Raw genomic sequence first — 16,352 nt, forward strand, 5'->3', positions numbered from 1 at the left:
TGTTTAGATTGTTTTGCTTCCCTCAATCTTTACCAACTAACTTCAATAATTTCTTCATCTAAACCATCAACCTGCCTCTTAGACCCCATCCCGACTAGGCTGCTTAAAGATGTTCTACCCTTAGTCAGCACCTCTATACTAGATATGATCAATCTATCTTTATCAACAGGCTATGTACCACAGTACTTTAAAGTAGCTGTAATTAAACCTCTTCTGAAAAAGCCCAAACTTGATCCGGATGTTTTATCAAACTATAGACCTATATCTAACCTTCCATTTCTCTCTAAGGTTCTGGAGAAAGCAGTTGCTAAACAGCTGTGTGACTTTCTACAGAGCAATAGTTTATTTGAGGATTTTCAGTCAGGATTTAGAGTTCATCATAGCACAGAGACAGCACTGGTGAAAATTACTAATGACCTCCTTATTGCATCAGACAAAGGACTTGTCTCTGTACTGGTTTTATTAGATCTTAGTGCTGCATTTGATACCATTGACCATCAGATCCTATTGCAGAGACTGGAATATTTCATTGGCATTAAAGGAACCGCTCTAAGCTGGTTTAAGTCCTATTTATCAGATCGATTTCAGTTTGTACATGTTAATGATGAGTCCTCCATGCACGCCAAAGTTACTCATGGAGTTCCTCAAGGATCTGTCCTTGGACCAATCCTCTTCACTTTATACATGCTTCCTTTAGGCAATATTATCAGGAAACATTCCATAAGCTTTCATTGTTATGCAGATGATACTCAGTTATATCTATCGATCAAGCCAGATAGCTTCTTTGCATTGGCTTCCAGTAAAATCCAGAATAGAATTTAAAATCATTCTTCTTACCTACAAAGCTCTTAATGGTCAGGCACCATCTTATCTTAAAGAGCTCATAGTACTTACTACCCCACCAGAGCACTGCGCTCCCAGAATGCAGGGTTACTTGTGGTTCCTAGAGTCTCCAAAAGTAGACTAGGAGCCAGAGCGCTCAGCTATCAAGCTCCTCTCCTCTGGAACCAGGTTCCAGTTTGGGTTCAGGAGGCAGACACCATCTCCACATTTAAGAGTAGGCTTAAGACTTTCCTCTTTGATAAAGCTTATAGTTAGGGCTGGCTCAGGTAGTCCTGAACCATCCCTTAGTTATGCTGCTATAGGCCTAGACTGCCGGGGGATTTCCCATGATGCACTGAGCTCCTCTCTCCTCTACTTTCTCTCCCTCTGTATGCAACCTTATCCCATTATTGCATGTTACTAACACAACTTCTCCCCTTTCTGGTAGTCTTGTGCTTTCTCGTCTCTCTCCTCTCTCCTCCTATCACTTCCTGCAGGTTTTCTGGCTCTGGAGCTGTGGAGTCTGGAGCTGTGGCTGCGGGTCACCTGCTGCCCCCGTGTTCCTGCTCGACACCCTCTGCTGCAACGACTATTGTTGCTAGTCTTATTGTTATTATTGTTATTATAATCATTAACATTACGATGGTTACCATTAACACTATTATAAATATCTGTACCATTTTTCATTTAGTCTATAGCAACATTACCTTCACTGTGTGTACCTCTGTGTGTATATTGTGTAGGCTGCCTCCCTCCCCTCTCTCTCTCTCTCTCTCTCTCTCTCTCTCACCCCAACCCCAACCGGTCGAGGCAGATGGCAGCCCACCCTGAGCCATGGTTCTGCTCGAGGTTTCTGCCTCTTAAAAGGAAGTTTTTCCTTGCCTCTGTCGCCTAGTGCTTGCTCTTGGTGGGAACTGTTGGGCTTCTGTAAATATCGTCACAGAGTATGGTCTAGACCTGCTCTTTTATGAAAAGCGCTGTGAGATAACTGTTGTTGTGATTTGGCGCTATATAAATAAAATTGAATTGAATTGAATATACTTTACACAAAAGTGTAAAATCCGATAAAATAACACTTAAAAACACAAATTAATTGCATTTGCTTATAAGTATTCATTAATTTTAGTAAAATGCTACAGGTGTTGAATAATAGGCCACATTATACAGTCCAACATAAATAAATAAATTTTCGGTTACATCGACCCTCTAGGTACGTCAGCCCACTGGGCATTTGCCCGTTTTGCCAGATTGCCAGTCCACCACTGCCCACTGTACATAAAAACGCACACAAGTCATTAAGTAAAACAGTTTGCCATCCCCTCTATAAAAGATGTGAGCCAGCTATTTATGAAAATGTTTCAAAAACATTCAGTGACATTGTTTATGGGTTTGCTCGGGTATGTAAATGTGTAAAATGATATGAATGAATGCATTCAACATGATTTATTCATAGTTACTCTATCACAATCACCCAAAAACATAAATTATAAAGGGCTATAGGTTATGGCTCTATGTTTAACAGCAGCTACTAGTTGTCAGATCATTGTCATTTTTTATTACCTGAATTGTTGCCATGAAGCAAAATTGGACAAGTGCTTTGTCCAGGATGTTACCGGAGAAGAGCCCTGTTGCTGGATCCAGTGTTCAATCCCTTCCTTTCTCAAATACTGTTGGATGTCTCTTATCAAAGCCTTCTCTGTACCCATGTCTGTGCATAAAAACCTGGGGAAACCGCCAGCCTGCTCTAATACTTCGACAAAGTAGCTTCCAATAACTTTTGGATCACTGTTTGTGTAGGCTGCTCTTAGCCATATAATCCTACGGAAAGCATCCATTAATGCATATACCATACGGCTTGAGTTTGTCTTAGCAATCTACATGCCATATGAAATTAGGCTCCTGTGAAAAGTACTGCCTTCGTCTAAGACATCGACTCTGGCGAGTTTGAGAATTGATTGGGTCCAGGCTCTGAGACAGAAGGATCCAAACACTTCACATACATCCACCAGTATCCCTAATGTTTTCCAGGGCCTTCCGGTTGACTACATATAAAGTCGACAGCATCTCCTAAATTATCATATTTCAGGCGATGTAATCTACAAAGTTTCAGCGTCTTCATTAACTGCCTTTTGCTGATGATAATACCATGCAAAGCAAGTGCATTCACACTCTCCATCTATAGCTCTTAGCTGGAGCTTATGGCTATGTGTGCCCTCTATGCTTTGAGGAAAAAGCTGCTCTATTGTGCTGACTCTTTTCATATACACTTATCTCGTGGCCATGAGCAGCCAAGAGCAGTATCATTTGAAACACTACTCACCAGGAACAACAATAGTGCTACTTCAAAATGTCAGCCACACTGGCAACCCAGCACACAGGACAAAATAAACAAAAACTACAACCACACGGCTGACTATGTTTATGTAGTCAGAGTTATCCTGAACTCAAATGTTTCAAGAATTATTTAACATTTTTCCAACATCAGACTTCTGAGAATATACTGAGATTTTTATGATTAACGTGCATACTTGTTCCAGATCTGGTCTCTGTGAATGTATGGTCAAGGGGTTTAGATTGGATTATAATTTAGTTACATAAAGCAGCTGCACAGGATTGGTGGCCTGAGCCGAGCATGCGCAGAGGGTTGCACCCAACAGCATAAACCATACGCGTGTTTACGGAATTTAAATTGAACGGTGAGTTTTTAAGGAGAGGAACAGGTTCTTGTGACTGAAGAGTAGAGGTGAGTTGTTTAATGCGTTTCTGTGTGCACGCGCACGTGTGTTTTAGTGGTAACAGGGTAGGCTATTTTCTCTGTGCACCTATTGAATTAGGAGGCAGAAACGAGGACTGCCGCGGCTTCTGCAGGAGTGGAAAACGGGCGTATTAAATATAGACTATCGCAAGTCCATACGGTGTTACCCTCATTACCCTCATTGTGATCACAGACAACACTGGTAGATGCTGGTACTTCACTTGGATATTTAGAGGCGACGCGTACAACACAATGCTATCGGGAACAAAATGTTCTGAATTTTAACAGCCTGCTCGAACATGCAGCTGCTGCTTATCCATAGCTCTTCATAGTTCCTTAGAAACGTACACAGTGCTGTCTTTAAACTATAATTACAAAATAAAGAAAAACATAGTGAGTTTTTTAACGTGTCTGGAAGTCTTTCAATTTGTCAGCGCGGTTTCAGACTGTGTTTCCCCTAGTAGACTTCTTTCTGTCCCGCTGGTTGTTGGTCGTTTTTGCGTTAATGAAAGACAAAGTGCGCACTCAGGGTTTTTTACAGCAGCGCTACTCTCGTTTTGTACCCGTGTCCCGTTTTAACATCCTTGTATTTTCAGCAAGTTATATGAAGGGATGTGCATATAAACTAAAGAATGAAGAGCCACAGTTTAGCACACATTATATTGAGCTCTTGTCATCAGAACATCATGTACCAAAAGTCTGTGTTTCAGTATCTGTCTTTTTGTCACTCTGTGTGTCAAAGACAAACTGACTCCTGAAACTTTCAAAATGCCCTCCTTCTCATTATATTATTAATAACAGTTCTGTGCAAGTTCCCAGTAGAAAGAGTCAGTTGTAAGTTGCAACCAGGATGTGAACAGGTCAAACTTGTCTGTTTTTTGAGTCTTCCGTGTAAACACAATGTAGATGCCACACAGAGCCAAACCTACTGTTATAGGTGGGCAATATAATCTCAGGAATTCAACAAAAAAATAAGAGTGTTGACTGGCAAATATAAGGGAAACGCATCTCATTAATTCATCTGATGTTGTACATTTTTTTTTAAAATTCTCACTGCTGCTTAGTGCAACTTGTGTCACTTAGAGGGGTGGTATCTTTATAAGCCTTTTCTTGGCTTCTAACCTCCCCTGCAGTGTTTTTCTTTGTATTAACTTTTATTGCTGTTTTTTACTAATGTGTGAATAAACTATAACCATTAACTTACTCTACTGAAAAGGATCTGCGATATATCATCATCAAGTTAATCTCAACCTCCCCCTTCTTGCAAAGCATAATGTCATCCCCCGTACGTACTGTGCACATCAGTCAAGGGTTAAAACCTGGAATCACTAAGGAAAGACTTTTACTACTTCAACAGTTGTGTATTGTATTTGTAGATTAACACTTAATTTAATGTCAGCAATGTATCTGAATAGTGCATAGTATATAAATGAGCGAGCACGTCACTGTGTCTAAATGGGCCTCTAACCTCAAAAGAGTTAAATTATTTCAGAGACATTTGGATGGGGTGATTGCCACAAATTCTCTTAAATCATATATATATATATATATATATATATATATATATATATATATATATATATATATATATATATATATATATATATATATATATATATATATATATATATATATATATATATATATATATATATATATATATATATATATATATATATATATATATATATATATATATATATGAACAAATCTGTAGTGTTAATCAAGTACTTCTTGCATTAGGCCCAGTGTGCCGTTTTTGCCTTTCTATTTTAACAACTGTAAGCAAGCAGATTTCCCCAATTCCAGCCTTAAACCCAATCTACACTTCTTACACTAGGGTTTGTGTGAAGTAAATTGTGTCATCTACCCTTGTCAGCTAGGCCGTACTGGTTATAAACATGTGGAAAAATCTATGATGAACCAAACATGCCGACAAACACGTTGCAACATACATATAACAGGCCCAATGAAAGACCTTTTTAAGAGAAAGCATTTGTGAAGTGTGTTATTCACTACTCCCTTCCCTCGAGGGAGAGCTGGGCCTGCTTTCACCAGAGTCATGCATGCATCTACACACAAACACAGTCAGCTGGGGCTCTGTCGAAAGAATTAATTAAGGTGCTGTCAATGTTTTAAGCCTGTTTAATTGTGTTACAATTGTATATTGTGTACACAGTACTGCTGTTGGCTTGCATGTATATAAGTGCCTGCTGCTGGGGGTATGGGTCTTAAATGAACTAAAATCATTATACATGTTACAAGCTGCTGTATATGAAATTATACAGGGGACAGGAGTGCAGTGTGTGATTGGTTTATCGGTTTTCAGACTCAGTCTCTAGGGAGTGGTTGGCTCTGACAACTGTGTCACATACACAGATTACCACAAGGCCACCATCCTTAAAGAAAGGTGGCCTTGTGGTAATCTGTGTGGGGAGGCTCAGCCAGTAACACATGTGCAGTTAGCCTGTGGGTGTGCTAACCTAGTGGTGGAGGAAGTACTCAGATTCTTTACTTTAGTAAAAGACCACACTGTAAAAATGCTTTGTCACAAGTAGTACTGCATCAGGAAATGTATTTAAATTAGTAAAAGTAAAAGCGTTCAGTGCAGTTTACCAGCCATTGCTATACGGATGACATACAGTTGTATGTCCCGATACCATTGATGTGTCCTGCCTCGTTGAAAATGAAAGATAATTAAAGCTGCAAGCAGCGTTGGGCGGGCCCTCGCACTTGTAGCGCGTCGGGGTGTGAGCCGGCCGCGTTGCATATTCTGGAGCTCTGCTGGTGCGTCTGTGAATTTGCTACGCGGTTCCGACGCCGCATGAAGGTGTTATGTCACTTCCTGTATCCCCTTTGTGGCGCAACATAGCACTTGGCGCTATGAATATAAATCAATATTGGCGTGTAGATATGTTCAGGGCAGGACAGTTATCAAGCACGTAAAGTTTGGTTCAGATGTGAGCATGTACACTGAAGTTACAACAACTTCCTGTGTCGTGGCGAAGACTTGATCTTTTTGACGCCACGCCACGGACACGCCCATTGACGAAAACTCGCAAATAGCACAACTTTTTATTGTCAATGTCTTTAGAAGGCACAGCAGAAATTTGACGTCGATCCGACTAAATCCCTAGGAGGAGTTCGTTAAAGTACGAAGTGTGTAAATCATCCAAAAATGGCCGTAAAATTCAAAATGGCCGACTTCCTGTTGACTTTAGGCTATGGGTTCTTGAGGCTTTTTTGTGCGTCTTGATATGATACATGTCCCCAGAAAATTTCGTGCATGTAGGTTGAACGTGAACGAGGGGCTAATTTTTTCCAATTTTCTAGGTGGCGCTAGCGAGTCATTTTGCAACGCCCATGTGCGAAACTTGTAGAATACGAAATTTTTCACCGGTTCGGACACGTTTGCAAATTTTGGTGAGTTTTCGAGAATGTTTAGGCCATGTCAGTTGAGCCTACTTTGCAGAAAAAAGAAAAAAATAAATAAAAAAATTAGCAAGCAGCGTTGGGCGGGCCCTCGCACTAGTAGCGCGTCCGCGCGTGAGCCGGCCGAGTTGCACATTCTGGAGCTCTGCCGGTGCGGCTGTGAATTTCCTACGCGGTTCCGACGCCGCATGAAGGTGCTATATGTCACTTCCTGTGTCCCCTACGTGGAGCTACATAGCACTTGCCGCTATGAATATAAATCGGTATTGGTGTGTAGATGTCTGCGGGGTGGGAGAGTTATCAAGCACGTAAAGTTTGTTTCAGATGTGAGCATGTACACTGAACAATAATGTACCCAAACAATAAAATAAATTCCTTTTATATTTCCCTGCCTTGTTGTTTATGTGTACATACAGAGGAAGAATGTGAGAACAGCACACATTTCATCGTTACTGTGTGTTAGAGCATGTGAGAACAGTGGATACTTTTAATACAGCCCACACCCCTAATACTGTGTAACTATAACAAGTAGAGAACAGAAGAAAAAGATGTTCTTTCTTTACAACTGTCTGCATAGCTTATTCATATTGTATAATGAATGAAAATAAATAGGCCTACTAGGCTCCTCTCTACTTTGACATTTAAGATTAGCTGGTTTGATCCACCTTCATACACATGTGACATTACTGTACAACTTGAGAAAGGTGAGTTGTTTTCTGCTCCAGCCTGCCTAAAAGAAAAGCGTTTTTGGGATTAAATGGACTTTTTTAGCTGCTGCAGTGCAGGATGAACTCAGAATAGACCCATTTCTCACCTTATTATTCTAAATCATGCAACGAAGAAGAAGAAATGCATAAGAAATCCTGGGACAAAATCTGTCCACAGCATGTAGTCTGATGAACAAGACTTGTGTTATAGCTGACTTGGGCAGTGAAATGTTTAATTTTTTTAATTCATGTGGTCATAGTTGTCCACAACTCAAGTCAGAATATAAGAAGAAATGTTTTATACCACCTCAAGAAGGCTTCCTATCAGAAAGTTAGGAAGGTATTTCAAATGTACAACTGCAGTACTTAATTCTAAGTAAAGTAATTTCCCTGACATTACAGTGTTACGCATGTAACAGGTTTTATACTTCCTGTGAGTATAATCCAATCAGTCTTATTTTCATACTGTATATCCGTTGTGTAATTTGATAAATTGTGTTGTATGTGGTGCTCGCATCGGGTACTACTGAGACTTCATTGCCCTCTTCAGAGAAGACTCTGACTGCAACATGCGTCTTTGTAAAGAGAGAAACGGACAGAAAAAGTCTCTAACTCTGCCTGTCAGCTCGCTCTGCTCCGTTAAAACTGAATTTACCATACAGAATTGAATACGAGTGCACTCCAGATTTAGCTGCAGCCAGCTGACCGTGTGCTTCTCTCTATACCGCAGTTCTGTGTCCATGCATGCAGCAAACTGAAAGCACTGTCTGTCGGAGCGTCTACATGAAAAGAGAAGGAAGACATTGCTGGTAGTATTGTCTTCAGAGTTGTTAAACACCTCAGTGCACTGAAGGAAGCCATCTGACTGCGTGAGGGGCAAGATCGTTGATGTCTGCAGGCAGAGTAAGAGCTCTCCTGTCTGACTGGTCCACCAATAGCAGAGAAGATGACCCCTTGAGACACAGCCCCTCCTCATTTGCATAATGAGGCAGAAATGCATACAAAAATTTAAAAAAGACAGGCAGAAATAAATACCATGGGTGAAAATAAATAAGGTAAATAAATACAAAGGAAGAATAAAACAGACAAAAATATTAAAACACACACATAAATAAATACATTAAAAAAATTAGTAATAAATAAAGTTGAATAAACAAATAAGGTAATTATAACAAAGGTGAATAAGTAAAGGCACTAATTAAAATATAAACATTTATGTCTCCTTGTATAATTTAATTACTACCTACATTTATTTATTTACTTTATTTTTTTGTGTATTTAATTGGATGCTTATTTATTTATTGAGCATTTATTTATTTCTGTATTTATTTCTGGCTGTGTCAGGATCGGTCCTCCATAACGGGGTGGGAGAGTTATCAAGCACGTAAAGTTTGGTTAAGATGTGAGCATGTACACTGAAGTTACAACAACTTCCTGTGTCATGGCGAAGACTTGATCTCTGACGCCACGCCACGGACACGCCCATTGACGAAAACTTGCAAATAGCACAACTTTTCATCTTCAATGCCTTTAGAAGGCACAGCACAAATTTGAAGTCGGTCGGACTAAATCCCTAGGAGGAGTTTGTTAAAGTACGAAGTGTGTAAATCATCCAAAATTTGACGTAAAATTCAAAATGGCCGACTTCCTGTTGATTTTAGGGCATCGCTCCAAGAGGCTTTTTTGTGCGTCTGGACAAGATACACGTACCACAGAAAATTCGTGCACGTAGGTGAAACGTGCGGCGGGGGCTGCTTTGTTAAAGGTCACTTCCTGTTGCCAGCAGGTGGCGCTATGACTGTGGGTGAATGTCAGCATGTACATGTGTTCAGGGCGGGACTCTCATCCTACATGTACAGTTTGGTGCAGATGTGAGCATGTACACTGAAGTTACAACAACTTCCGTGTCATGGCGAAGAGTTGATCTTTGACGCCACGCCACGGACACGCCCATTGACGAAAACTTGCAAATAGCACAACTTTTCATCTTCAATGCCTTTAGAAGGCACAGCACAAATTTGAGGTCGGTCGGACTAAATCCCTATAATAATATAAACATTTATGTCTCCTTGTATAATTTAATTACTACCTACATTTATTTATTTACTTTATTTTTTTGTGTATTTAATTGGATGCTTATTTATTTATTGAGCATTTATTTATTTCTGTATTTATTTCTGGCTGTGTCAGGATCGGTCCTCCATAACGGGGTGGGAGAGTTATCAAGCACGTAAAGTTTGGTTAAGATGTGAGCATGTACACTGAAGTTACAACAACTTCCTGTTTCATTGCGAATCATCGACGCCACGGACACGCCCATTGACGAAAACTCGCAAATAGCACAACTTTTCATCGTCAATGCCTTTAGAAGGCACAGCAGAAATTTGACGTCGATCCAACTAAATCCCTAGGAGGAGTTCGTTAAAGTACGAAGTGTGTAAATCATCCAAAAATGGCCATAAAATTCAAAATGGCCGACTTCCTGTTGACTTTAGGCTATGGGTTCTTGAGGCTTTTTTGTGCGTCTTGATACGATACATGTCCCCAGAAAATTTCGTACATGTAGGTTGAACGTGAACGAGGGGCTAATCATTTCCAATTTTCAAGGTGGCGCTAGCGAGTCATTTTGCCACGCCCATGTGCGAAACTTGTAGAATACGAAATTTTTCACCGGTTCTGACATGTTTGCAAATTTTGGTGAGTTTTCGAGTATGTTTAGGCCATGTCATTTGGGCCTACTTTGCAGAAAAAAAAAAAAAAAAAAAAAATTTTTAAAGCTGCAAGCAGCGTTGGGCGGGCCCTCGCACTTGTAGCGCGTCCGCGTGTGAGCTGGCCGAGTTGCACATTCTGGAGCTCTGCCGGTGCGGCTGTGAATTTCCTACGCGGTTCCGACGCCGCATGAAGGTGCTATATGTCACTTCCTGTGTCCCCTACGTGGAGCTACATAGCACTTGCCGCTATGAATATAAATCGGTATTGGTGTGTAGATGTCTGCGGGGTGGGAGAGTTATCAAGCACGTAAAGTTTGTTTCAGATGTGAGCATGTACACTGAACAATAATGTACCCAAACAATAAAATAAATTCCTTTTATATTTCCCTGCCTTGTTGTTTATGTGTACATACAGAGGAAGAATGTGAGAACAGCACACATTTCATCGTTACTGTGTGTTAGAGCATGGGAGAACAGTGGATACTTTTAATACAGCCCACACCCCTAATACTGTGTAACTATAACAAGTAGAGAACAGAAGAAAAAGATGTTCTTTCTTTACAACTGTCTGCATAGCTTATTCATATTGTGTAATGAATGAAAATAAATAGGCCTACTAGGCTCCTCTCTACTTTGACATTTAAGATTAGCTTGTTTGATCCACCTTCATACACATGTGACATTACTGTACAACTTGAGAAAGGTGAGTTGTTTTCTGCTCCAGCCTGCCTAAAAGAAAAGCGTTTTTGGGATTAAATGGACTTTATTAGCTGCTGCAGTGCAGGATGAACTCAGAATAGACCCATTTCTCACCTTATTATTCTAAATCATGCAACGAAGAAGAAGAAATGCATAAGAAATCCTGGGACAAAATCTGTCCACAAATACTGTACAGCATGTAGTCTGATGATCAAGACTTGTGTTATAGCTGACTTGGGCAGTGAAATGTTTTTTTAATTCATGTGGTCATAGTTGTCCACAACTCAAATCAGAATATAAGAAGAAATGTTTTATACCACCTCAAGAAGGCTTCCTATCAGAAAGGTAGGAAGGTATTTCAAATGTACAACTGCAGTACTTAAATCTAAGTAAAGTAATTTCCCTGACATTTTTGTGTTACTTTACTTTTAATAGACCCATGTAAGAGGTTTTATACTTCCTGTGAGTATAATCCAATCAATCTTATTTTCATACTGTATATCCGTTGTGTAATTTGATAAATTGTGTTGTATGTCGTGCTCGCATCTCAGAGAAGACTCTGACTGCAACATGCGTCTTTGTAAAGAGAGAAACAGACAGAAAAAGTCTCTAACTCTGCCTGTCAGCTCGCTCTGCTCCGTTAAAACTGAATTTACCATACAGAATTGAATACGAGTGCACTCCAGATTTAGCTGCAGCCAGCTGACCGTGTGCTTCTCCCTATACCGCAGTTCTGTGTCCATGCATGCAGCAAACTGAAAGCACTGTCTGTCGGTGCTTCTACGTGAAAAGAGAAGGAAGACATTGCTGGTAGTATTGTCTTCAGAGTTGTTAAACACCTCAGCGCACTGAAGGAAGCCATCTGACTGTGTGAGGGGCAAGATCGTTGATGTCTGCAGGCAGAGTAGGAGCTCTCCTGTCTGACTGGTCCACCAATAGCAGAGAAGATGACCCCTTGAGACACAGCCCCTCCTCATTTGCATAATGAGGCAGAAATGCATACAAAAATTTAAGACAGGCAGAAATAAATACCATGGGTGAAAATAAATAAGGTAAATAAATACAAAGGAAGAATAAAACAGACAAAAATATTAAAACACACACATAAATAAATACATTAAAAAAATTAGTAATAAATAAAGTTGAATAAACAAATAAGGTAATTATAACAAAGGTGAATAAGTAAAGGCACTAATTAAAATATATACATTTATGTCTCCTTGTATAATTTAATTACTACCTACATTTATTTATTTACTTAATTTTTTTGTGTATTTAATTGGATGCTTATTTATTTATTGAGCATTTATTTATTTCTGTATTTATTTCTGACTGTGTCAGGATCGGTCCTCCATAGCGGGGTGGGAGAGTTATCAAGCACGAAAAGTTTGGTTCAGATGTGAGCATGTACACTGAAGTTACAACAACTTCCTGTGTCATGGCGAAGACTTGATCTCTGACGCCACGCCACGGACACACCCATTGACGAAAACTCGCAAATAGCACAACTTTTCATATTCAATGCCTTTAGAAGGCACAGCACAAATTTGAGGTCGGTCGGACTAAATCCCTAGGAGGAGTTCGTTAAAGTACGAAGTGTGTAAATCATCCAAAATTTGACGTAAAATTCAAAATGGCCGACTTCCTGTTGATTTTAGGCTATGGCTCCAAGAGGCTTTTTTGTGCGTCTGGACAAGATACACGTACCACAGAAAATTCGTGCACGTAGGTGAAACGTGCGGCGGGGGCTGCTTCGTTAAAAGTCACTTCCTGTTGCCAGCAGGTGGCGCTATGACTGTCTGTGAATGTGAGCATGTACATGTGTTCAGGGCGGGACTCTCATCCTACATGTACAGTTTGGTCCAGATGTGAGCATGTACACTGAAGTTACAACAACTTCCTGTTTCATTGCGAATCATCGACGCCACGGACACGCCCATTGACGAAAACTCGCAAATAGCACAACTTTTCATCGTCAATGCCTTTAGAAGGCACAGCAGAAATTTGACGTCGATCCGACTAAATCCCTAGGAGGAGTTCGTTAAAGTACGAAGTGTGTAAATCATCCAAAATGGCCATAAAATTCAAAATGGCCGACTTCCTGTTGACTTTAGGCTATGGGTTCTTGAGGCTTTTTTGTGCGTCTTGATACGATACATGTCCCCAGAAAATTTCGTACATGTAGGTTGAACGTGAACGAGGGGCTAATCATTTCCAATTTTCAAGGTGGCGCTAGCGAGTCATTTTGCCACGCCCATGTGCGAAACTTGTAGAATACGAAATTTTTCACCGGTTCTGACATGTTTGCAAATTTTGGTGAGTTTTCGAGTATGTTTAGGCCATGTCATTTGGGCCTACTTTGCAGAAAAAAAAAAATATATATATAATCCGAGCAGATTCAATAGGGACCTCGCACGGTCGTGCTCGGGCCCTAAAAATAATCCGAGCAAATTCAATAGGGACCTCACACGGTCGTGCTCGGGCCCTAATAATCCGAGCAGATTCAATAGGGACCTCGCACGGTCGTGCTCGGGCCCTAATAAATAATCCGAGCAAATTCAATAGGGACCTCACACGGTCGTGCTCGGGCCCTAATAATCCGAGCAAATTCAATAGGGACCTCGCACGGTCGTTCTCGGGCCCTAATATATATATATATATATATATATATATAATCCGAGCAAATTCAATAGGGACCTCACACGGTCGTGCTCGGGCCCTAAAAAATCTTAGCAAATTCAATAGGGACCTCGCACGGTCGTGCTCGGGCCCTAATAATCCGAGCAAATTCAATAGGGACCTCGCACGGTCGTGCTCGGGCCCTAAATATAACAACCCCTTGTGGCCCTAGTGCTAACAGCATTAATACTCTCTCCTCTAGTCTGAGTGTCTTACCTAAAACACATCTTGGTATTTGTTGACATTAACAAAAATATAGGTAGGAAAACACCAGCCTTATTCTTGAAATATCATGGACCACAATTGTTCCTATTAACTCCTTTCCTTTAGAACTGCCAAGTATTTGGACAGTTAAAGTATAATTTTATTGTGTCCTCTATTTTCCTCTTCATCTTTAATATTTCATAACAGCGTTCAAGTACTTTGTGTAGAAGCGTTATTCCATCTGCATTTGATTTATTTCTTATAGGCAGGCCATTTTTCCGGGGCTTTAGCCTCAAATGTTTCGACTGTAGCCCAGAATGTAGCTCAACAACAACAAAAAAAAATTCTGTATTAAGATGCACAAGCCTTATCTTCATGACACAGCCTGTCGCAGGTCTTCAGATAATGGAGGCTACTCGCAATAATATTGCTACATTTTGTTTAAAGTTCATGTAATGTGACCCCCAACATTACTCAGCGTGCTTGCATTTAGAGTGAGAGAGAGAGTATGCGTGCACTGCTCACAGCTTCACGACTTGTCAGCGACTACTGAATTGTCTCTAGCAAAATTGCAATCAAAATATTTAGATATAATTTATATAATTGTCTGTCATTGTATTTACTACACAAATGGTTAACAGTCCGCCACAAAGTAGCGAGAGAATACTATACACCTGACCGCTGAGCTGTTGCTCTCTTTGCCCCTCAATCAGAGACACTTGTTTGGGCGTCTGTTTTCACAAAAACAGATGGAAAAACATGAAAGATTTTAGCTAGGCTAAGCCCCCAATGTTTCTAGAGCCTGGAAACACCCCTGCCTGTGATTTTAAAAAGGAAGAAATACCACTTTGACTGCTTAAATAATGTTTGAGAGATACTTTTAAGGACTTTAACTTACTACTCTACTTTTTAAGTGTTGCCTTCTCTGTTACTGTATCAATTCATTCTTGACAGTTCCACATGACTCCAGAGTCACTGTAGCTTGGTGGAGTGACGACAGTAATAACTGAGGGTCTGAACACTGCTCCCTCTCACTTCTGTCTGATGTACAGGGATGAAGTTCCCCGTGGATCTCCTGGCTGATGTTAGCCAGGCAGAGCTGGAAAGGTTGGCCCACAACTACATGACCAACCTCCTCCACAGCAACCCTGATTGTCCTAAACACCTCACCCTCTCTGACTCCACCCAGGTAAAATACACAACACACTGGACATCCGTAGTGCCCAGGGCTGTCCTGGCTCACTCCTGAGTGTACTTTCTTTCAACTGGCAAGTGCAGCATTTAGTGTCTTAAAGCCAGTATGTATCAAACTATTACTGCTAGGAACAGTGGAAGTTCAACCAGGACTCAAAATTGTGTTTAGTGTATCCTAAGGGAAGATAGTAAAAGTTAGCTACACTTGTACTAAGTTAGAGTTTAAGTGTAATATGTACACCAGCTTGCACATTCTACATTGCAAAAAACACACAAAAAATCCCCCACACACAATATGGTTCTAGTTTTGCACATACTGTCGTGCACAATAAAAGCAACATTTTTGTAACATGATGTTGATTCTTGTGTTTGTGTCTGGCGAACAGGAACACATTTTTAATACACTACACTATAGCACTGGTTCCCAAAGTGGGCCAAGGGTGCCACAAGATTTATCATATCATTGTCTATTTATTGTGCATTTTTAATAACATTTCACCACTTTAAAAAGGGCAGTAAGAAAAATATTGAAAAGGAAGCGATGGAAATATTTGATGTGATAAAAAGAGCTCAAAGAATCTCAGCCCTCAACAGTACTGAGTATGAGTCCAAAACTAAAATAAGACTCAAAACAACTTGGCTAATGACTTAACGAACAGCATTGGCTGCTTGTGGAAAATGTATATCCATTGTCTACTGTGATACTGTATGTTTTCAACATCATATACTGTAGTGATGTGTCTCTTTCATCGCTGGTAGACATGAAAACAAGAAACAAGCTGTCTGTGATATTAAATCCAAAATTGTTTCAGCATCTGTGTGAGAAGTAGAGGGGCATAAGTGACATTTGACTAACTTTACAGGAATGCCAAAACAAACAATTACTATATTTTGTCTCACATTTTATCCCATACACAATTTTAATCACTTAAAACAGTAATCCATTGTTATAATATTATATAAAATATGTATCATGAGTTTACTGAATGTAAGTAATTTTGTTAAAACAACTTTTCTTTTTGTGACAAGGACAGAGATATAAAATGGACCTATTTCCAATGAGAAAACAGACAAATTTGTCTATTTTTGATCGCATAAAGTCAGAAAAAAAGAACACATGAATCCAAATTACCATGTCTTTAGGGGTCC

The 16,352-nt window shown here is 40.1% G+C and overlaps 1 protein-coding gene across 3 annotated transcripts in view; it reads left to right on the top strand.

The window, feature by feature from the left end:
• The first annotated feature begins 3,427 nt into the window (after nt 1–3,427).
• LOC119891758 overlaps nt 3,428–16,352 on the top strand; it is a 39,514-nt gene continuing 26,589 nt past the window's right edge. For 2 of the 3 annotated variants that reach the window (XM_038703598.1, XM_038703600.1), the window contains exons 1-2: nt 3,442–3,565; nt 15,062–15,198. In XM_038703598.1, the coding sequence (XP_038559526.1) occupies nt 15,064–15,198 (135 nt within the window). In that variant the 5' untranslated portion in view covers nt 3,442–3,565; nt 15,062–15,063. Of the gene's footprint in view, nt 3,566–15,061; nt 15,199–16,352 lie in introns of all 3 variants that reach the window. The other variant, XM_038703599.1, reaches the window with a different exon arrangement.

The sequence above is a fragment of the Micropterus salmoides genome, unplaced genomic scaffold (genome assembly GCF_014851395.1).
Source record: "Micropterus salmoides isolate LMB-PRFRI ecotype aquatic unplaced genomic scaffold, ASM1485139v1 Ms_hic_scaffold_7, whole genome shotgun sequence".
NCBI lineage: Eukaryota > Metazoa > Chordata > Actinopteri > Centrarchiformes > Centrarchidae > Micropterus > Micropterus salmoides.